The following is a 24,163-nucleotide window of genomic DNA, read 5'->3' as shown; positions in this document are numbered from 1 at the left end:
GTTGAAAATCATTTGAACAAATATGTGAGAGTTTATTTCTGAGCTCTCTTTTCTATTCCATTGGTCTATATATGTCTATCTTTATGTCATTATTGCACTGTTTTGATTACTTTGATTAGCTTTGAGGTAAGTTTTGAAATCTGGAAGTGTGAGATCTCCAACTTTCTTCTTCTTTTTCATTACTATTTTGTCTATTTGGGATCTCTAGAGATTCCATGTGAATTTTATGATAGGATTTTCTGTTTCTGGAAAAAGCATCATTGGGTTTTGTTAGGGATTGCATTGAATCTGTAGATTGCTTTGGGTAGTGTTCACATCTCAACAATATTAAGTCTTCCCATTCATGATCACTAGATGTCTTCCCACTTATTTATATCTTCTTTAATTTCTTTGAGCTATATTTCGTAGTTTTAGTGTACAAGTCTTTCACCTCCATGGTTAAGTTTATTCTTAAGCATTTTATTCTTTTTGATGCCATTGTAAATGGAATTGTTTTTCTTAATTTCCTTTTCTGATTGCTCATTTTTATCTTTGACCATTTTTCAATTGGGTTGTCTTTTTATTGTTGAATTGTAAAAGTTCTTTATATAGTCTGGATACAATTTCCTTATCAGATATATGATTTATAAATACTTTCTATCATTCTGTGGGTTGTTCTACTTTCTTTACTAATATGAACTCTTTACATAAACTATGAAAACACTTCTTCCAAAATGTTACCTTTAAAATGATAGGAAACGCTAAGATATTTTGTAAGAATTTACTTTATTAAAATATTAGACTTCTTAGCAGTTTTTCTATTTGTAAAATGTGGTAGTACATTTTATAGAATAATATTCAGTGAAAAGTATGTTTATAGACACTATAACGTCCTGGAAAATGATGTATTAGGCAAAAGGAGTATAACTTAAGCAATTATGTCATAAATAAAATTATGTTAAAAAAATCTCAAACTTATGCAAGGGAAAAATGATTAGAAAGAAACCCTCCAAAATGTTTGTAGTGGTCATGGAATGACTAGGACAATGAGTATTTTGTTTTCTTCCTGTCTGTGTTTAGATATGTATTTAAACATTTTTTACTACAAAAATTCCTAAAAGAGCTGTTAGCCACTTAGAGTAAATATGAATGATGTAGCTTATGCTCCGTTGTTGATTATTGACTTCAGGAGATCATTTGCTTCATTATAAAGCATCCCTTTGATAGTGTTGTATCCTGTCAGTCTATATCACTTCAGAAAATAATGTCATATTTATTATAAACATCATAATTAATTTTTTAAAAATCTAAGTCTGTAGAGGAAATTATATTTTTCCCAACATTTCTTGGAGGAATAATGTTAAATGAATGTATTATCTACTCTAATTATCTAATTTAAATTACTAATTTAAATAATGGTTTTGTCAACTCATATTTCGTTTTGACCGCATGAATCAACTTGGTAAAATAACCAGATAATTTACTTTAAAAATCAATTATAGAAGTTGTCTGTTTAATTGTGGATTGGCAGCTGTTTAGGCAGTCATCAGTCATTATTACAATTAGTTGAATTGTAGTAGTCAATTTAAGTGAATACTGAGGAACCACAATAATGCAGACAGAACTGAAGTGATATAAAGATTCCTACCTAATTCTTTCTATTGTAGAAGAAACTCAGTAGTAATTAGTAATTTGAAAAAGGGCTATAATATAATAAAGTCTATAATTTCTCTGCTTTTTTAGGAGTTGGTAATGCTTCTTCTAGAATATAATGCTCATACTACTGTTGTTAATGGGAATGGACAGACAGCAAAGGAAGTCACTCACGACAAAGAAATCAGAAACATGCTTGAAGGTAAATATTATGGATCTTAATCTAAACAGCATTTATTTTCGTTATAGACACGGTCCAGAATAGAAGTAGAAATGGCTTCTGAGATGCCAAAATAGATGACACCAAGCCTGTGGTCTAAAGATAATGTAATTTGCAAGTCACTGATTAGACATAAAACTATATGAGAGTTTCCGCAGAGCTTTTAAATTCTTTATATAAGATTATGGCAAGTTTTAAAAATCAAATCTCCAACAAAATTAAAAGTAGAAATTAGAGACATGAGGGAGTACAGCTGAAAGGCTGCAGAGGCATGGTAATGAAGGAATACGGAAGCGCAGGACAGGGAGACTATAAGAGGTGTAGCTACTGGGAGTCATTTGATATTGCGGAAGATAGCTCTGGCCGGCTCCATTACCCTGAGGGCTTCATTATAGTACAGCAGCCAACAGTAACTTCTTCATGGATCAGCTTCATTGTTAGATGAACTTCAAAGATTCAGTTACATTTAAGAAGACATATTAGGGATTTCTCTAAAAATAGTTTAAAACAAAAATACCTTGATGCTTACATTGGGAAGCCTTCATTGGTTAGGGTTATCCCCCAAATATCCAGGGCTTTGGCTGTAATTATTTTTTTGGTATTATTTCTATAGTAGAGAAGAGAAGATTACATTTTTTTTAAAATTAATTAATTTATTTGGCTGCGTCGGGTCTTCGTTGCGGCACACGGGCTTCTCTCTAGTTGTGGCACGTGGGCTCTAGAGCGCGTGGGCTTAGTTGCCCCGCGGCATGTGGGATCTTAGTTCCCCGACCAGGGATTGAACCTGTGTCCCCTGCATTGGAAGGCAGATTCTTAACCACTGGACCATCAGGGAAGTCCCCGAGAAGAGAAGATTTCTTAATTACTACTTTATGAATAAAGGTATTGAATTAGAGTTGCAGCTTCACACACATCCTTTGTTTCTTTCCTTTGCAATTCAGAGAAGGGCAAGATAATTTTGTACTTCAAGGGTGTTGATTTATTTGTTATTAGTATTTTTATCTATGTGCGAAGCAAGGTCTTGCTTTTTATTACTTTCCAGTTGGCCTTGAAACCTAAAATCTCCCTTGTTTCTTTAGTTACAAGATAATGTCTGCTTGTCAGACACCTTTAGATCAATGTCTCTACTCGCTCTTGCATTTAAAATGAACCCTCTCATTTTCAATAAACAAATCAACACAAAACATCTTCTATAAGGCTCAGCATTATGTGATTTTGAGGAGATTGATCATATTATATGTGATCCCTGCCCTTTAATAAATTATCATCTAATTGGGAGGATTAGGTACTGTCTTTGATCCTGTTCTATTATTTTATTTGTAATAAGATGAGAACCCAGAACTGACGTTCTCCCGACAGACTGGGATGTTGGGTTCACCTGACAAGTTGGCATTTAATGGAGCTGGCTGTAAAGACGTGCTCCAAGTGCCCACCCGCACAGCCGGCAAAACCCAACTGTGCTAAGGACAAGGGCTTAGTTGACTTGATGGGCACTATGATTTATCAGCTACAGTATGGTCCTAGCTGGGGTAATAGAAGTAGAAATTGAGAGATTTTGCTCTGATGAGATCACCTTAGCCAGGTGTGATATCATTTGTGGATAGTGCATTAAATGAATCAGACTGCAGGGAGTACATCCACAACCCACCAAGACCACAGGTAGGCCAGAAACCCAATAGTAGGATAATGCACGTAGAGACAAGAAATGTTTCACCCCAGAAAGACAGACATCAGTAGACACAACAGAATCATGTTTGAGTATCTCAAGAACTGTTATATTGGAAGAGAGGTATTCTTATTTGAGGCTGACAAGGACCAGTTGACGATCCACTTGATGGCATGCCAGGGAGTTTATCTTTGGGTCCAGTGTATTATAATAATGGCTTGGGTTGCCTTGAAAGGTGTAGTGAGTTTCCCATGATTAGAAGTGTTTGGGAGAGGGTAGATTACTACTTGTCAGGCACTAGAGAGGACTAGTGTACCTTCTTCTACATATCGTTTGACTTTTTTTTATTTTGAGAAATATCCAACCTATGGGAAAGTTTCAAGAATAGTACAACAAACACTTGTATATCTGCACTTAGTCACCAATCATTAACATTTTGCCACATCTGGTTTACCTTTTTATGTATTAATGTTATTTATTTACTTTTAATTTTTTTTTTTTTTGCTACGCTATTAGGGAATAATTTGCAGACATAATGATACTTTAGCCCTAAGTACTTCAGTATATATCTCCTAAGAACAAGGATATTTCCTTATATAATCACAATATAATGATCAATTTCATGAGATTTAACATCATTATCATAATATCACTGTTGTAGAATGCCCCTTAATTTGGGCTTTTCTTGTCTCATATAATTAGATTCAGGATATACATTTTGCCATAGGTTGTATTTGGCATAGGATAAGGTTTTATGCTTTATACCAGTGCATATTAGGAGGTACGTGATGTCATTCTGTTCCATTACTGGTGAAATTATCTCTGATCACTACGTGGTCCACTGTTAAGCTACCTTCCCCCTTTTGTAATTAATAAATAATCCTTGGGGAGAAAAACTGAGACCATGTAAATATCCTGAAATCAGGATAAAATCACTTTAAATCAGTGATTTTAGCATTTGTTGATAATTCTTGCCTGAATCACTCTTTACTATAGAGATTGCAAAAGGGTGATTTTCTGTTGTTATTGAAGTACATTTGGTAGATTCTCACCTGTATTTGAAGTGTACTGCTATTTATCCTACGCTGGGCGTGTATGTAAGTGTCTTGTTAGGATGGAGTCAGGCTTCATGATCTCTGTGATCCCTACTAACTCTGGATTCTGATTGAAAAGAAAGACAAAGAGTTAGTTTATAGTCGTATCAAATTTAAAATTTATAGGACAGGGACTTCCCTGGTGGTCCAGTGGATAAGACTCTGCACTCTCAATGCAGGGGGCCCAGATTTGATCCCAGGTCAGGGAACTAGATCCCACATGCATGCTGCAACTAAGAGCTCGCATGCCTCAACAAAGATCCTGAGTGCCGCAACTAAGACCCAGGGCAGCCAAAATAAATAGATAGATAGATAGATAGATAGATAGATAGATGGATGCAGCCAAAATAAATAAATAAATAGATAGATAAATATTTTAAAAAAATAAAAATAAAATTTATAGGACAAATTATTTTGGGGATGGAGTATTTGCTTTAAAAAACATTTATTAAGGTATAAAATATATGGATAAAAGTACACATTATTAATGCACAGCTTGCTGTTTTCACAAGGGGAACACATCCATGTAAACAGCACCCATGTCAAGGAACAGAACATTACGGACACTCTAGAAGCCTTGAGTCCGCAAATTGGAATATTTGTTTTTATTGGCTGGGTCAGCAGTCTTCTTTCAGTGTCCAGAAGGAACACAGGACAGGAACACAAGCAGGGTTTTCAACTCCAAATCCAGTTTTCCTTCATTTATGAGCCTAGACAATCTAGAGAGAAACATTTACCACCCTTCCTTAAAGTCTAGAATGAACATTATTAAACATTGTTTGATTACTCAGTGAATACTTACTGGCTAAATATGCATTGTGCCAGATACTGTCATAAATGCCTAGGATACACAGAAGAGTAAGAACAGGTACCTGACTTCAAGAATGACTGCAGGGATAAATTACAGCTCCAGGTAATACATGCAGTAGTACAGGTGTGTAGGGAAGGGTGGGTACATGACTCTTCTCCAAAGCTCACGGTCCAGTGGCCTTAGAGGAAAGACTGAAGAGCATGAATCCCAGCAAAAGAAAGCAGTGTTGGAAGCATGTGTGGAGACGTGGCAGCCTTCCTCCAAAGTGGAGAGGGAGGGAGTGGGTGTGGAAATAAAAATGTGAGAAAAGAAGATGATGGTATATTAGTAACGTTAGTCCGTTCTTAAGACAAAGTTAAACTGGTTCCAGCTATTCCTGTATTCAAGCTATGTGTTTCCTGTAGTTGAAATGCAGGGGCATGCGTAGTGTCTCGAACAACTGTTAGCGCATAGTAATTACTAACTATTAATAAATGTTCATTATTTCTCAGGGAGACCTAGGAAACCTTTTGTAGTTCCTCCCTTGCAGCCTTTGCACAGGACATTGTACACATATTTTAAGGGGGATTATTATTAAGCCTTTCTATGAAATTGTTTCTTTTCTGTAAGCCAAAACAGAACTCAAACATAGCAGAAATGAGACCTTATTACATATTCTAGTCCCTTAAATCAGACTGCTCTCGTTCCCTGCAAGTATGAGCAGCACAGAGTAATGGTAAAAGCATGGACTCTGGAACCCACCTGCCGAAGTTCAAGTCCCAGCTCTTCCACATCCTGGCTGTGTGGCTTAGGTTAAGTTCCTTAACCTCTTGCTGCCTCAGTTTCTTCATCTATAAAATTGTGAAAATAGTAACACTTCAAAGAGTAGTTATGAGGATTTAATGAGTTAATATTGTTTAAGTGTTTTGAAAGGTATTTGGCATGTAGTAAGTGCTAGAGTATTTGTTAAAGAAATAAAATATTCTTATGTAGAAGTATGTAAGTATATATAAACCTAAATATATTTATATGGTTTGTATGTCTTCTTACAAACTCTATTTCTTATTATTACGTTTTGCATTCTAAGGTTCTGGAAGGTATGAGCGCCTCTCCCCACTTACCTACCTTTCCAAGGCACATATGTAATAGCATTTCAGCATGCAAAAGTAATTCATAATTACTTGTGTTGGGTGTTGTAGTGAGTAATGTACTTAAGGACCTCTGAATTGAAAACGAAAATTCATCTGAACCTGAGGGAAGTTGAACTCTGTAGTCTGAAATAAAGGCAGTGAGAATAACAGTAAAGTCTAACAGCATTTGAATTACAATTCAAAACATTGTGACTTTTCTTATCATGATCACTTTATTCTCTCTACATCTTTGTGATAAATTTGCTAATAGGATCCAGACTAGAAGTAGAATAATATGTACTTTTCCTTTTGCAGCTGTAGAAAGGACTCAACAAAGAAAGCTTGAAGAATTACTTTTAGCAGCAGCAAGAGAAGGCAGAACAGCAGAACTCACGGCTCTGGTAAAAACAAAAACAAATGTATTATTTCTTTACCCTGCAGGGAATTTTTTTTTTCCAGAAAGGTGTGAAGTTTATTAAGATCTTAAAAAAAAAAAGATGGAACAGTAAACAGCTACTGAATTTGGGATAGTTCCTTATTTACAAGTTTTACTGCAGGAGGCACATTTAAATCAGCACTTCACATAATCAAAGGAGTACAGTTTTTCCCTAGAAATATCGGTATTTCACTCTCCAGGTAAAAGATTATTGAAAACATTAAGTGACTGCCCCAGTTAGAAACAGATAAGCGAATACCTTCAAGATATGTAAAAAAGGGTAACTGCTACTTAAACATGAATTTTCACAAAATTATTCTTGTGCCTAATTCAGACAGTTTGCTTAGAAAAGCTGAGGAAATTTTTTACTTAATGTTGAGTTCATAATGTAGTCAAATTGTGGGACCAGAATACTCGAGATCATAATAATAGAACAAAAGTCTTTAAATATCTGAAAACACAGCACGGTAATAGTTTAAGTAGGATATATTTTAAATGATTACGTTTTTCTCTGAATTTCTGATTTACCACCCCACTTCTACTTGAAAACCTAATGGTTAAGAATTTAGTTTTTCATGGTAAGCATTTAATATAAGGATAGTTTTTTTTTTTCTTCATGATTAATCCAATTTAAAATTGGCATATAATATATAGGATCCTATAAAGGAATACCTTTCTCTAATTTTGATGAGCAATTATTTCTGAAAGGTATGCTATACTTCTAGAAAACAACATACAAACAAGGGACAATATTTTTGAAATATTTGTATCATGTTAGAACAGGCTGAAAACTTACCCATTTCATTTTTTTCTTCTTAGGAGACCTACTTTCCAGTTTCCATTTCCTGAAAATAGTCTCATTAAACACAAAACTCTGAATGTGGTCTAAATTCAAGACTGAAGCACGGCCATTTGCCTTAAAGTTACTTCAGCTCGTTTGAAAAGGCCTCTCTGGTTTCCAAGTATAGTGCCTAAAACATATTTTAAACTTTGTGAAATGGAGACTCCTCTAAAAAGAACTTTTTAAAGGAGTCAGCTGGGAACAGCAAATTCAGCAGACCTTTAACATTTACACGTTTAACATTTATGGTGTTAACGCTTCTGAATGACTGCCTGTGGTAGACCAGTTTGTAATTTTGCCGTCACAAGTGTGAATTGCAAGCCTGGTAGGGGCGAAAGAATCTTAGTGGCACCCCAGTGTGCAGGGGTGAGTGGGGTGGCCCTGGTGTAGTGTGTGGCGTCTGTTGACAGGGGAGCGTGGGACCTGAGACTCTGCGGCAGCTTGAGGACAGCATGGGGAGTGACGTGGGTTGGCTGATGTTGTGAGCAAGAAGCCGCTGACAGTTGAGATGCTAAAGAGCCCCGCTGCTCGTCCGGCTCTGGAGCATGAGGGTCCCCCTGAATTTTCAGTTATGCTGTACCGTCGTGGGTTTCATGGAAGAAAGTCTGCCTTTGGTATGTAATCTGCATTGTGTTTCTTCAATTGTTAGCTCAACAGGCCGAATCCTCCTGCTGTTAACTGTTCGGATCAGTTGGGAAATACACCCTTGCACTGTGCCGCTTACCGGGCTCATAAACAGTGTGCCTTAAAGCTTCTAAAAAGTGGAGCAGACCCTAATCTGAAGAACAAAAATGGTAAGCATGTTGGTGAAAGCCACTGTTGGTCATTTGGAAGCTCTAAAGAAATGAAGTGTTTTGTTTTAGTACCCAGCCTTTGTTAAACTGTGTGGTCCCTGTTTAATTTTGAAGTCAACGCGTTTACACAAAAGAAAAAATTTATTAATTTACTTCTCAGTTAAGACCTAAATGTTTAATAATGCCTATTTCATATGAGGCACTAATGATGCCTAAGATCTGATTTCCACCCTCAAGGGAAAGAAAAGTACAGTTGATTCTTGTTATTTGTGGTAGTTATGTCCTGTAACATTGCTGTGACCTCTGAATTAGTGGATACTGAACCATTGCTTGTAAGGGAAATACAGAGTTAAGTTCCTGTGAGCCTTTGGTCTCAGCATTTTCATCCACTGATCTACACGTAGCCTTGTCTCATGCGTGCTTCTGTTTAAAAACACCTTATTCGATGTACGTTACTGACTTATTAACACCGAGCTCACTGCCGAGAGCATTGTAACTCATGCCTGAACTAAGCTCGTGTAGCACATACTCTGTTCAGAAGGCACATCACAGGCTTCTTGCACTTAGGAGCACTAGACAGCACTTCAGCCCTGCGCTTGGGGGCCAGTTTCAACAGCGAAATCACCAGAAACAAAAAGCGAAAAATGTGGCACTAGGTAGACTGTGACGAGGACGCTTGTTCACAGTACGAGAGCTGAGACAAGAAGGCAGAGCATCAGCTTCTCCACTTCAGGAACATGTGCATCAGAAGACTCAAGTTGTTTACTGATCTGGATGTGACTGTGAATGACCAAAAAATTGCCATGAGTATTGACTTTGAGATTAAAGTACATTTGAACAATTGGTGAGTTTGGAGATGTGGAATTCACAAATAATGAGGCTAGACTGTACATGCACGAAGCATCAGAGACAGAATTGGATAACCGTAAGAGAAGCTGCAAAAGGTGGATTGGGGAATCAGTGGAGGAGCAGCTCATTAGGGCTTTTCTGCATCCCTTTTTAGGATGCTTCCCTCTGCCGACCATCGGCCTGGATTAGGACTTGTCTGTGGTCCCATAGGACCCTGTGTTTACCTCTTCATAGCTTCAGTTGTTCTCCGTGGCAGTTGTTGACTTATGTAGCTGTCTCCCGTGAGACTGAGCTCCTAAGGGGAGGGCTAACATTTTACTGTCTAGTTTACCCAGCACCTAGAGTAATGTGTAGCAGTTGATGCCTTCTACAAGTTGCATGTTTGTTGAAGGTTTGGGGTGATTAGAAATAGCTTCCTGAAGGAATACATCTTTTATACAGACCCTGGAGTCCTAGTAAGATAAAAAGAAATTCATCTCTAAATACTTCAGTTTGTATCTCTAACAAAAGACCCCCCCAGTATGTTTTTTTTCCTTTTAAATAAAACAGTACTATTATTATCTAGTAAGATATTGGTAAGCCGAATTTTGGGAAAGGGTGTTGTAGTCAGAGGGAAGATTATGAGCAAAGGTATTAAGGTGAAAAATGTAAGTCAAGTTGAGGTGACATCTCCAGTTTGACACATCCAAGGGTATGAAAGGCAGCAATACTGGGGAATCCTGTAACTGCAGATTAGCTTCTGTCGTGGCGAGCCTCAAAATGCCAGACTATTTTGCCCCTTAATTTCAAGGTCAGGGAGGCTCTGAGCAGTGGAGGGATATGGTTACAGTATCTAGGATGGGTTGTGACAGGCCCAAGACTGTAGGGAGGGATCAGTAGGGCCATTGAGATGGTCTTAGGTGAGAGGTAATTAGGACCTGAACTTTAGTAACATCAATGGGTGTAGAAAGGAGAAAGAAAATTTACTATAGAATCTCACGCTTCTTCCTCTCTTCTTTTGACTTGGCCCTTACGCCCTAGACTGGCACTGTTCTATAGAGATACAATGGGACCCACATATTAAAAGTAAAAAGAAACATAAAATTAATTTTAAGAATGTATTTAAAGCAGTATATCCAAAATACCATGTCAACATGTAATTGGTGGAAAAAAAAAATTATCCATGGCGTTTTACATTCCTTTTTTGGTACCAAGTATTTGAAATCTGGTGTGTGTTTTTCACTTCACAGCACATCTCAGCCTGAACTAGATGCATTTCAAGTACTGAACGGCCACATGTGGTTAATGTCCACCATGTTGGACGTGCGGCCCTAGATGTACTGAGCTGTTTGAGGCTCTCTGGTTAACCGTGCTGTCTTCACCCTGCTTATGCTCTCTCTGCCAGGGATGCCCTTTTCCTTCTTGTCCATCTGGTAAACTCTACTCTCACCTTAAGAATTAGCTCAAACTCTGCTTCCCCAGAGAGGCTTTCCCTGTATCCCTGAGGTAGACATAGGTTCTTCCTGGAATCAGTTAGAAGAGAAATTGGGGGATGCAGAAGGGGAAGCACTCAGGAGACACGAGGGAAATGCCAGTTCCATGGAAGCCAAAGGAAGAGAGTAAATGCAGAGCTAAAGGGGTAGGATGTTATTGGTGTTACGAGCATCTTAGACTGAAGAAGATAAACACTGAGAAAAGACTGTGGAATTCAGTGACACAGTGCCCAGTGGTCCTTTCTGAAAGAGCAGTTTTCACTGGGTAGTTGAGTGAAGGCTAGGTTAGGGGCTAAGGACTGAGTAGGAAATGAGGAAGCTGAGGCAGCGTTACTTACCTGCTTCTTTGCAATATGTAAGAACAGAGGATGGCTCCATGGCCAAGTGGAAGATTTTTTAGGCACGGGGAATTTAAGTATGTTTGAAGTTAAGGAGGACCAAGGCAGTAGAAAAAGAGCTTGATTTCATTGTGACAGTTAGAAATGTAAATTTTAAAAAGGTAATGTTTTGGGGAATAGCAGAAAAAGTAGGAACATATTTGAGAAACGATTTTTAGTTTTTTTAATGGAAGCAATTATAAACACAGCTGAAGGATGTAAAAGAAGACCTAAAAAATGGAGAACCCTCCATGTTTTTGGTGGAGAAAGACCTCAACATTGAAAACCTAACAGTTCTCCTCAAATTAATTTATAATTCAAAGCAGTCCCAGCCAGAATCCTCAAAAGGTTTTCGTAGAACTTGACTAGCTGATTCTAAATTTATACAGAAAAGTCGAGGGCAGAGAATTTTAAAGGGAGAGAGAAGCAGTGAGGGCTTGCCCTTGCTGGATAAAAGGACCAATTATGAATCTCTGGTAAGTAAAGTATTCATTTCTTCAACAAATATTTGAGTGCTTATGTGCCAGATACTACTTCAGGGACTAGGGACCTAGAACAGTGAAGAAAAAAAAAATACAGGCAAGTTCCTGCTTTCATGGAGCCTACATCCTAATAAGGTAAGGCCAATAAAATGCAAATAGAAAAGCAGGTATTTAACATGTCAGATGTGATAAGTGCTCTGAGGGCGGAAAAGGCAGGGAAATGGGATCTGGAGTGTATTGCATGTATGGAGGGCTCCTCCTTTGTATGGGGTGGCAGGAAAAGCTTCTCTGTTAGGATGACAATTAAAACTTGAAGTGAGGGGGCAAGCCATGTCAATATCTGGGAGACGAGCTTGGTTCTAGGCAGAGGAAACAGGTGAGAGTGTGTGTGACGTGTCAGGAAAAGCAAGGAGGCCAGGATGTCCAGAGCAGAGTGAGAGAAGGAGAGTGGTCGGAGGAGGGGTTTAGAGAGGCAGTGGGAACTGGATCATGAAAGGCCTTTCAGGTTATTGTAAGAATTTTGGCTTTTACTCTGAGAGATGGGAAGATGCAGGATGCAGGTTTAGAATGGAGCAGTGATGCGATCTGACTTATGTTATGAAAAATGATCCTTCTGGTTGCCGTGAGGAGACTAGACCCTAGGAGGGCAGGGAGGATAGCTGTTGAGAGGCTGTTGGGATAATAAGGGGGTGAGAGGTAATATTGGCTTGGATCAGGATAGTGGCAATAAAAGTGGTAGTAAGTGGTTGTTTTTTTTTGTTTTGTTTTTTTACATATTTTGAAGGTAGAGTGGTTAGGATTTTCTGATGGCTTGGATGTGAGGTATGAAAGAAAGGAGTCAAGGATGACTTTCCAGTGTTTGAACTGAGGACCTGAAAGAATGGAATTTCCAGTTCGTGAGAAGGAGAAGACTGCAGGAGGGGCAGGTTAGCAGTTGCTGAGAATTAGGGACTTGGTTTTTAAGACATTAAGAATTTGAAATACTATTATACAATCCAAATGATAGAGTTGGAAGTAGAAGTTTGAGTTTAGGGGAGAGGTCTGGGTGGAGATACAAATTTGGGAATCATTAGTATATACTGTAGAGTTATTTAAAGTCATGGAATGTATAAAATCACTTAGCAAGATCTTGAATTGGTATTGGTTCAGGGTGGGTGAACAGACAGTTTAGAAATTAAAACATGTACACATGGGAACTTAGTAGATGACAAAAGTGGCGTGATAGGTGGATGAGGAAAGAATCTAGTAATTAGCTGTCTATATAGTAATAGGTAATTTTAGATACCCATTTCATAGTGGATACTAAATTCCAGGTAGTTTAAAGACCTATATGTGCAGTACAAACTTCAGACATCAGGAGAGGCTTCTACTTTTGGCCATAATGGCCACAGGGACCTGATTCACCTCCCTTTCTCCACACCTGTTAACATTGTATTGGAAGACCTAGCCAGTGCAGTAAAGCAAGAAAAAGAAATAGAAGACATTCAGACTGAAAAAGAATTCTTATTCTTCTGATCATCCAGGTAAAAAAATTCTAAGAAATTTACAACAACCTGGTAGAACTAATTAGTGAGCTAATTCAATATACAAAAATCAATTATATTTCTATATACTAGTCAGAAGTAGAAAATGAAAAAGCATATTATTTATAATGGCATTAAAATTTCATGAAATACTTGGTAATAAACTTGATAAAAGATGTGTAAGACTTGTAACATTGAACATTGGTGAGAGAAATTTAAGAATATCTATATGGGAAAGGGTACTATTTTCAGGGATCAGAAGACTTCACATTGTTAAGTTGTCAGTTTTCTCCAAGTAGATCTAGCAATTCAGTGCAATCCCAGTCAAAGTTCCAGCAGGCCTTTTTGTAAAAAATGACAAATTGATTATAAATTTTATTTGGAAATGGAAAAGACCTAGTATACCCAAAACAACTTTGGAAAAGAACAAAGTTGGAGGACTTAGGCTACCTTGTAGTTACAGTCAGGGTTCTCTAGAGAAACAGAACCAATCATATATATGTATATATATATATATATATATATAGAGAGAGAGAGAGAGAGAGAGAGAGAGAGAGAGAGAGAGGAGAGCCTGACCAGTTAAGGGCTAGAGACCAGGAGACCAAGACCAAGAAGGCCGGGTGGTATAATTCAGTCTGAATCCAAAGGCCTGAGCCCTGGGGAGAGGGGCAGCCAGAGGCCAGAGAACCAGGAGATCCAATGTTCTAGGGCAGAAAGAAATGGATTTCCCAGCTCAAGAAGAGAGAGAATTTGTCCTTTCTCTGCCTTTTTGTTCTATTCAGGCCCTCAGTGGATTGGATGATGCTACCCACATTGGTGAGGTCAGATCTTTACTCAGTCTACTGATTCAAATGCTAATCTCACCCAGAAACACCCTCACAGACACACCCAGAAATGTTTTACTATTATTTACTATCTAGGTATTCCTTAGCCTAGTCACTGTGGTAAGGGTAGATATATAGGTCTATGGAACAGGAGAGAGTCCAGAAATATATAAATATATTTACACACAATTGATTTTTGTCAAAGGTGTCAAGGCAATCAGTGAGGAAAGGATAAAATTGTCAACGGATGACACTGAAAAAGTTGGATTGCTATATTCAAAACAAGGAACATGTGTAAAAATTAGATCTAGATGGGTCATAGAAATGAACATAAGAGTTAAAACCATAAAACTCTAGAAGAAAATACAGGAGAAAATCTTAGTTACCTTGGGTTTTGCAAAGATTTCTTAAATATGACACAAAGCATGAGTGATAAAATATTGATAAATTGGACTTTGTCAAAATTAGAAAGTTTTTCTCTTCAATAAGCACTGTTATGAAAATGCAAGCTATTTTATGGGAGGAAATGTTGGCAAAACATATACAAGAGTGCACCTGTATCTAGAATATATACAGAACCCTTATAACTCTAAAAGGAAGATAAACAACCCAATTCTGAAAAGGTTCAGGCACTTCTTCAAAGACATACAGATGGCAAAAAACACATGACTAAAGGCTCTACATGGAGGTATAAAACCAAAATTAAAATTCCTTTACATGAAAAAAATGCATTCACATAAATGCAGGGAGTATGTACTATGATGTTTATTTCAGCTCTATTTAAAATAGTAAAAAAGAATCATGATTACCTTTGAAAGTTAGTAGCAGTTTACAGAATGATTTAACATTGAGGGGTAAACTTCTAAAAGTAATGGAAGGTGGGTACAGATATCTGGAAGGTTAAACATTCCTGTTGAAGATGTTATAGTGTTCTTTTTTTTTTTTTTTTTTTGCCTTGGGCTCCACCAGCTCAGGGAGGCCAAGGCTGATGGGACCATAAATCCCAGCTGCAAGAGGCTCCCCTCTGCCCTTTGCCCCTCCTCCATTAGCTTTGCCAATTTGTTTAACTGCTTGGGAGAGGAATAAAGAGAAATAAAAGCTCAGGCTGCAGCCATCAATTTAACTAGAAACGGCAAATGCCCTTTAAAGAGAAAAATGAATATTGATCTGAAGAAGAGAAGCTTCTACCTTCAGGAATTTCCTCTTCGGGGCATCCTTTTACATTAAGGCAGAAAACGTGACCAAGTATGATCTGCATAGCCACGAAATTCAAACTTGGGTTAACGAAGAGCATTTGGGAGTGCTTGTCTCCCCATAGTCTTGGGAACACCAGTTACGAAATTGAGCAACTTGGTTCTTATTTAAACAAGCATAATGATTCCAGATTATAAAATATTTGTTCAGAAAGGAACCTTATGGTAATAACTCCATGTAGGGACAGAACATTTCAGAAGTTACAAACGCTGTGACATATATTCTCCTGCTCAACCCCTTTCATGACCCCTGTGAGACAGTTATTTTTTTTTTTTTTTTTTGAGTTCGTAAATCCATTTTCATTTATTAAATCATTCATTCATTCAATCATACATTCTTTTTTTTTTTTTTTTTTAGTTGTTTTGTTTGTTTTTTTATACTGCAGGTTCTTATTAGGCATCAATTTTATACACATCAGTGTATACATGTCAATCCCAATCGCCCAATTCAGCACACCACCATCCCCACCTCACCGCAGTTTTCCCCCCTTGGTGTCCATATGTCCATTCTGTACATCTGTGTCTCAACTTCTGCCCTGCAAACTGGCTCATCTGTACCATTTTTCTAGGTTCCACATACATGCATTAATATACGATATTTGTTTTTCTCTTTCTGACTTACTTCACTCTGTATGACAGTCTCTAGATCCATCCACGTCTCAACAAATGACTCAATTTCGTTCCTTTTTATGGCTGAGTAATATTCCATTGTATATATGTACCACAACTTCTTTATCCATTCGTCTGCTGATGGGCATTTAGGTTGCTTCCATGACCTGGCTATTGTAAATAGTGCTGCGATGAACATTCGGGTGCATGTGTCTTTTTGAATTACGGTGATAAAAGTCAAGATGGTGCTTTCTGAAAAAGTGTAATTTTTAAAATCATAAGAGTAATAGTATCTGCATTCTAGGAAGTTTTAAAAATACAGAAAAAAAACATAAATTACTCCAATACAATCTCTGGTACTTTGGCATATTATATACCCTTTGAATCTATTTTCATACCTATTTTAGAGCATTTTTTAAAATTGCAAAACAAATGCTTTTTTTTTTTTTTATGGCCAAAATGAGGGAAATGAAGGCACCAAAAAAGTACAATCACCTATACCCAAACATCCAAAGATAAAGTTTTTAGTTGTTGTCCTGTTGTAGACTAGATTTTTTTTAAGTTTTAAATAATAGATACCAACTCAAGAGTGTGAGCAGGGACTTCCCTGGTGGTCCAGCGGTAAAGAATCCGCCTTACAATGGAGGGGACTCAGGTTCGATCCCTGGTCAGGGAACTAAGATCCCACGTGCCGCGAGGCAACTAAGCCCACGTGCCACAACTACTGAGCTCATGCGTCTCAACTAGAGAGCCCGCGTGCTGCAAACTACAGAGCCCACGCACCCTGGAGCCTGTGCACCACAACTAGAGAAGAGAAGACCTGCATGCCACAACTAGAGAGAAGCCCACGCATCACAATGAAAGATCCTGCATGCCTCAATAAAGATCCGTGTGCCGTACAAACATGGCTGCTAGGGCCTTCCCCTGGGGGCTGTGAAAAGGGCAGAGGATGCTCAAGAGAATGGTGGAGGAGTGTGGGCCGGCAAACACCTAAGAAAGTGTCTACCATTCCTTTTAGTTTATGGCTTGTAAATAGCGTCGACATATTAAAATCCTGCTCTATATTAAACGTCAGCAGTTTTCCATATCGTTCCAGGAAGCATAGTCTTCGTGGCTCACCTTCTGCATAGTATTTCACGTGGAGGTAATATAATCCTCTCCACACCCACAAACCTTCAGCGATAAGGACAATAATAATTTCTATATTTTTTTATGACTGAATTTTCCTAGTCTTTTTAAACAAGGATGTTTAAAATTTTTTTTTATATAAATTTATTTATTTTATTTTGGCTGCGTTGGGTCTTTCTTGCTGTGCATGGGCTTTCTCTAGTTGTGGCGAACGGGGGCTGCTCTTCGTCGTGGTGCGCGGGCTTCTCATTGCGGTGGCTTCTCTTGTTGCGGAGCACGGGCTCTAGGTGCACAAGCTTCAGTAGTTGTGGCACGCGGGCTCAGTAGTTGTGGCACCCGGGCCTAGTTGCTCTACGGCATGTGGGGTCTTCCTGGACCAGGGATCGAACCCATGTCCCCTGCATTGGCAGGCGGATTCCTAACCACTGCACCACCAGGGAAGCCCTGTTTTAAATTTTTAGTCAAACTTGTTGATCCTCTTCTTTGATTTCTTCTGACACTTCTAAGCTTAGGTAGAGCTTTGGTAAATACTTGATTCTGTTCTCTCCTAGTGTATCTGTTTCACATTCATTCAGCAAATACTGAGCCTCTGCTGTGTGCCAGGAACTGTCGCAGGTACTGGCGACCCAACAGCAAACAAAATCTGACTGTCCCCATACTTGTGTTCTGGTGGGAGGAGATAGACAAATCATAAATACACATACAGTGTTGGACAGTGAGGTGAGGAAAAATAAAATAGGCTAAAGGGGATAGAGGGCGATTCAGTGCGGGGGGAGGCTTTTGTTTTGGGAAGGGTGGAAGGGAAGGGAAGGCCGCTCTGAAGTGACTGAGCAAAGAGTGACACTGAGGAAGGGAGTGAGCTGTGGTGAAGGATTCTGGCAGAAGAGCGGTGAAAGCAGAGGGCAAGCAAGTGTAAAGGCTCCGGGGTGGGAGGGCACTTGGCATATTTGAAGAAGGAAGCTGCCGGGTTGCCTAGAGCGGGCTCCTCAGGGACACAGGTAGCGTCATAAGGCAGCCAGAGGCCCAGCCCTGTTGGTCGGTGTCGAGGGTTTTGAGCAGGAAAGGTGACGTGAGAGTGTACGTTAGGACGGGAGACTCTCAAATTGCTAATCACTTATCCTTGCACCCTTTATCAAGCAGCCTTTCCTTTTCCTTTGTTTTGTTAGGCCTTTCTCATACTCTTGAAGAATTTACTCTTTTTGTGTGTTTTCGGTGCTCTTTTATTGCCTCAGCTGTCCCTTCCCCAGCGGTGCACATTTTTTTTTTTTTAACGTCTTTATTGGAGTATAACTGCTTTACAATGGTGTGTTAGTTTCTGCTTTATAACAAAGTGAATCAGTTATACATATACATATGTTCCCAAATCTCTTCCCTCTTGCGTCTCCCTCCCTCCCACCCTCCCTATCCCACCCTTCTAGGTGGTCACAAAGCACTGAGCTGATCTCCCTGTGCTATGCGTCTGCTTCCCACTAGCTAAGTGTCCATCAGCAGATGAATGGATAAAGAAGATGTGGCACATATATACAATGGAATATTTCTCAGCCATAAAAAAAAGCGGTGCACTTTTGATGGTTGTTTTTGTAAGGCTTTAATAGCTGATGACGTTTCCTCTTACTATTCTTTTTTGAGTATTTTCCTTGACAGTCTTAACTATTTGTTTTTCCAAATGGCATTTAAAATAATTTTTTTAGGTTCTTAGTAAAAATGCTGTTGACATCTAATTGAGATTGTGTTCTATGTAAATTATTTGAGGAGTGTTGACATTTTTATTTCGTTTTCCCATTAAGGGACAAATCTGTATCAGGCAAAAATTTAAATATAGGCTCCTTCCCGTTTTTTACTTTATTTTGTCGTGGTCGATAAGAGATGTAGTGCGATTTTGAAACAACTGGTTTTGGTGCCTATCCCGGTAAGGGGGCTATTTCATTCAGTTCTAAAAGCATTTTATTAAATTCTCACTGTGTGCCAGGCACTGTGGGCATTGAACCCAGCAACGAGGGCTCTGTGTAGGACTTAAGCTAGTTGGCAGGAGTTCAGAATTTATTTTTGGTGTTAGGACAGAATTCTGTGAAAGAAATCACATTGTCTTTCTCCTTTCTGCCTAAAAGTGCCCTGCAGATAGAGTAGAAATAATGAGTTGGCAGACCTTTTCATAAGACAGTCTCCTGTTTGCTAGCTAGAAAACCTAAAGTGATTATCAGTTGCTCAGTTAACACTTTAAAAAGTTTTTTCCCCCCTGAAAGAGTAATATATGACCAGTTCAAGTTTTACCTGTCAGCAGTCTGATAAATCTACCTCTAAAGTAAATCTCAAAGCCACGTAGTTTTCTCCATACCTACTAGTGTGTCCATTTTACTGCTAACTCTCTAGTTCAAGCCACCAGTATCTTTCTTGTTTATTTAAATTAATTTTTATTGGAGTATAGTTGATTTACAATGTTTTAGTTTCAGGTGTACAGCAAAGTGAAACAGTTATACATATATCCACTCTTTTTTAGATTCTTTCCCCATATAGGTCATTACAGAGTATCGAGTAGAGTTCCCTGTGCTATACAGTAGGTCCTTATTAGTTTTCTATTTTATATATAGGAGTGTGTATATGTTAATCCCAATCTCCCAATTTATAGCCCCCCTCCCTTTCCCCCTTGGTAACCATAAGTTTGTTTCCTACATCTGTGACTCTATTTCTGTTTTGTAAATAAGTTCATTTGTACTGTTTTTTTAGATTCCACATATAAGCGATATCATATGATATTTGTCTTTCTCCGACTTACTTCGCTCAGTATGACAATCTCTAGGTCCATCCATGTCACTGCAAATGGCATTATTTCATTCTCTTTTTATGGCTGAGTAATATTCCACTGTATATATGTACCACATCTTCTCTACCCATTCCTCTGTCGGTGGACATTTAGGTTGCTTCCACGTCTTGGCTATTGTAAATAGTGCTGCAGTGAACATTGTGGTACATGTATCTTTTCGAATTATGGTTTTCTCCGGATATATGCCCAGGAGTGGGATTGCTGGATCATATGGTAGCTCTGTTTTTAGTTTTTTAAGGAACCTCCATACTGTTCTCCGTAGTGGCTCTACCAATTTACATTCCCACCAACAGTGTAGGAGGGTTCCCTTTTCTCTACACCCTCTCCAGCATTTATTGTTTGTAGATTATTTGGTGATGGCTACTCTGACCGGTGTGAGATAATACCTCATTGTAGTTTTGATTTGTATTTCTCTAGTAATTAGCGATGTTGAGCATCTTTTCATGTGCCTCTTGGCCATTTGTATGTCTTCTTTGGAGAAATGTCTATTTAGGTCTTCTCCCCATTTTTTGATTGGGGTGTTTGTTTTTTGATATTGAGCTGCATGAGCTGTTTGTATATCAGCAGTGTCTTTCACCTGCTATTTGTTTGTAACGTGTATCCCTTCTTTTCTCTTGCCCACATTTACAGGGTTTTTCCATACAGTAGCTGCAGTGATCTTTTTTTTTACTTTCTATTACTGAAATTATGAAAGCTTAAAAAATAGAATAGTATAATTGATGTACTCATCACCCTCTTTCAGGAATTGTCAATAATGGCCACTGCCCCGATGTCATCTTATTTTGGCTATAAATATTTAAGTACATTTGTATAAGGTCTCCTTTTAAAAAAAACACCATAACCATGTGATAGTTGCACGACTCCGTGAATATTCTAAAAACCACTGAATTGTACACTTTACATGAGTAAATTGTATGGTATGTGAATTCTCTCTCAGTAGAGCTATTTAAAGAAATAGCCACAATGGCATTATCCTATTAATAATTTTATAATTTCTCAAAATCATCAAACAGCCAAAGTTCACATTTCCCCAGGTGTTCTGATTAAGTTCTTTTAGCACTTCGACAGAGTTTGAAACATAAGTCAGATCATGCTGTTCTTTTACCTAAAACCTTTCAGTGGCTTTCCATCGTTTTTAGAATAAAACCCAAACTCCTTTTACTGGTTCACAAAGGTCTGACCCACAGAGGCCTTTTATGATGTGGCTTCTTTCTTTCTTTGCCTTTCTCTCTTGCCCACCTAATTGTTGCTACCTCAGGGCCTTTGCATCAGCTGTCCCCTCTGCTTGCAATGCCCTTCCCCTATATTCTCACAAGGCTGGATCCTTCCTTTCAGCTTAAACATCCCTCCCTCAGAGAGAGGCTTTCCTCGATCAGTCCCCCGGTCTCCAATCTAAAGTGGTATTCCAGTCATTCTCTCAGAACATTCACTTAAAAATGTTGGCATACCATGGTTTATTTGCTATATCCTTTTTTTATTAAGTTGTCTGTCTTTCCCTTTTTCTACGCCTCCCCCCACCCAATTTTTTCGGTCATGTTCACTACTGAGTCCCCAGTGCCTAAAATATTAATTGGCACATAATAGACTCTCATTAGGAGATAGTTTTACAAGAAATTGTCCAACATGTACCAGGTGTTTGCCATTTATAAAAAGGTTATTTGATAGAATGTTATCACCTTACTGCATAAATAGAGTTCCAGAGTTCCAGTCTGATATGTTATCATGAAGGGGCTGTTTTTTTTGTTTTAAATTTTTATGTTTAGCTTTTGTTTCTCTAGTAATTAGAAGCTCTTTGAGGTTATGAGACGATTATTTTTTTAGTTTGCATCCTTCATATAGTGTCCTGCTCACTTCAGAACTCAGTAAATAACTTACAAACAAATTGCGTTTTTGTTGTTTGGCAAAACGTAGAGTGCTTGCATGTGTAGGCTTGAGAAAGTTACCATGATACCTTGCTGGTTTCATTCTCAGTTACCACTTTTTCCTTTTGTCCTCAATTGTGGACCATCACACCGTTACTCTGTGAGTTGTCTCTGCTACCTGTTCTCCAGTGAGGTAGCTTAAGAGCAGCTGTGGTGGCTGAATAATACTCCCCCAGTGATGTGATTAGTTAAGTATCTTGAGATAGCGAGATAATCTTGAGTTCTCTAGGTGGGCCCAATGTAATCACAAGGGTCCTTCCTTTTTGGGGAGGAGGCAGGAGGATCAGAATATTAAGGGAGAAAAATGTAAGCATGGAAGCAGAGGTTGGAATGATGCACTTTGAAGATGGAGGGAGGGACCACGAATCAAGGGGATGTAGGGGACCTCTGGAAAAGGCAAGGGAACAGGTTCTCCTCAAGAGCCTCCAGAGGAAGGCAGCCCTGCCAACACCTTGATTATTAGCCCAGTGAAACTGACTGTAGATTTCTGACCTCCTGAACTGTAAGAGAATAATTTGTATTGTTTTAAACCAGTAAATATGTTGTAATTTGTTACAACAGCCATAGGAAACTGATACAGTGACTCAAGGCAAGAAAGCTTGAAAGATCACAAAACCTGTACAGAGTGTTCATAGTTTGATTTGCTGGCTTAATAGTTACTGAAAAGGATGCTGTAAAGAACTGAGACGGCAGCTTCAGGTCGGTGATTTGGGGTGTAGTTGATGGAATAATGAAAGAATATTATGTGCTACAATACAAGCATCAATTTTATAGTAGAGTTAAGCTCTTGATGGTTTTTTTCCTTGTATTTTACACAGATCAGAAACCTCTTGATCTTGCCCAGGGTGCTGAAATGAAACATGTTCTTGTTGGTAATAAGGTATGTGGTAAAGGATTTCATTTATATAATGTAGAAAAAAATTTTGAATTCTTGAAATACATAGATGCGTTTTTAATGAAAACATGTTTTTCCGATAGGCCATCTACAAAGCATTGAAACGATATGAAGGCCCTCTCTGGAAGGTAGGTTGGGATGGTTTTTTAATTATAAAACTGGAAAAAAGATTCGCAGGTGCTCTCTTTTTAAAATTCTTTTTCATTATTTTTTGAAGTATATGTGATTTAATAATTATTCGATCTTATCATGTAAACCATTTTTTTATACTGCTGGACTTTATTAGGCATCCAGTGATTGTAGCAATTAACTGTTGGTCTAACACTTTTAGGTGACCAAGTTTGTACAGAGAAGAGTGGAGGAATTCTTTTTTTCTTACTTAAGCATAGGGTTACAGTATCATCTCTGTTATGAACATTGATCCATGGAGGACTCAGGAGGAATTTAATATTTGAATTGTCACAGAGCACACACATAAAATCTTTCTGTTTCTAAAAATTTCTTTGCTTTTTGGAGTTCAGTTATTTTCTAGAATTAACTATTTTGGAGCATATAGTTTCTTCTGCATTTGCAACTGCTCCTTCTATATATTTATGTACATGTATGTTTATATTGTATAAAATTTAGGATAATTCTCTTTTTTTAGAAACTCATTCAGGCCTTTGAGGAAATTGTCTTTGAAGCCCACAACTGATATATTTCCTATAAATATCCTTGCACAGTATTGTCAGAGCTATAAACTGTTGATCGTTGATCTTACCAATATGGCATTTCTTCTGTTCCTGTCACTCTGTAGTAGTATGTTTTCATTTCTGCACCCAGTTCCTCAGTTCATGTTTGTTCATTTTTGAGTGTGCAGTGGTACTGTCTGGATGGAAGGCTCAGATAGAACTGTCATAACTTAATTACTTTTTATCAGTCAAGTATTTGAATCTAGATGTATCAACCTGGACAAATCTTTGTTGTTTTTCCCTTAGAGTTCAAGATTTTTTGGCTGGAGATTATTCTGGGTAGTGTTAGAACATGGAGTCCTCTCATGGTATAGGAAACAGTAAGTATTATGATCCTAACACTTGTTGAATTTCAGCATCTAAATTTTGAACGATTAAAAGTTTTCACTAATCTCTTTTCCTTTTGCCTTGATAATTTATATTTATTTTGAAGGCCCGATGCAGTCCATAATATTTATCGCCAGGGATGCAAACACCTAACTCAAGCAGTATGCACGGTAGGATGACACATGCATCTTTTGCTTAAACTGTGAAATCAGTCCTGCAAGTGATTGCCCTGAATCATTGGTATAAGCTGCCTTGTTAAATCTTGGGGTAGAAGGCACTTAATGCAGTTGAGTTGGCCCTCCATATCTGCGAGTTCTGCATCTGCTAATTCAACCAACTGTGGATCA

The 24,163-nt window shown here is 38.2% G+C and overlaps 1 protein-coding gene across 3 annotated transcripts in view; it reads left to right on the top strand.

The window, feature by feature from the left end:
* OSBPL1A (oxysterol binding protein like 1A) overlaps nt 1–24,163 on the top strand; it is a 246,807-nt gene that overhangs the window by 62,673 nt on the left and 159,971 nt on the right. For all 3 annotated transcript variants that reach the window (XM_068562862.1, XM_068562861.1, XM_068562863.1), the window contains exons 5-11: nt 1,723–1,834; nt 6,848–6,933; nt 8,459–8,603; nt 22,682–22,743; nt 22,842–22,886; nt 23,736–23,809; nt 23,923–23,986. In XM_068562862.1, the coding sequence (XP_068418963.1) occupies nt 1,723–1,834; nt 6,848–6,933; nt 8,459–8,603; nt 22,682–22,743; nt 22,842–22,886; nt 23,736–23,809; nt 23,923–23,986 (588 nt within the window). The remainder of the gene's footprint in view (nt 1–1,722; nt 1,835–6,847; nt 6,934–8,458; nt 8,604–22,681; nt 22,744–22,841; nt 22,887–23,735; nt 23,810–23,922; nt 23,987–24,163) is intronic.

Source organism: Eschrichtius robustus, chromosome 14, assembly GCF_028021215.1.
Source record: "Eschrichtius robustus isolate mEscRob2 chromosome 14, mEscRob2.pri, whole genome shotgun sequence".
Lineage (NCBI taxonomy): Eukaryota > Metazoa > Chordata > Mammalia > Artiodactyla > Eschrichtiidae > Eschrichtius > Eschrichtius robustus.
The sequence above is the reverse complement of the archived record's forward strand: the minus strand, read 5'-3'. Positions and strand labels throughout refer to the sequence as shown.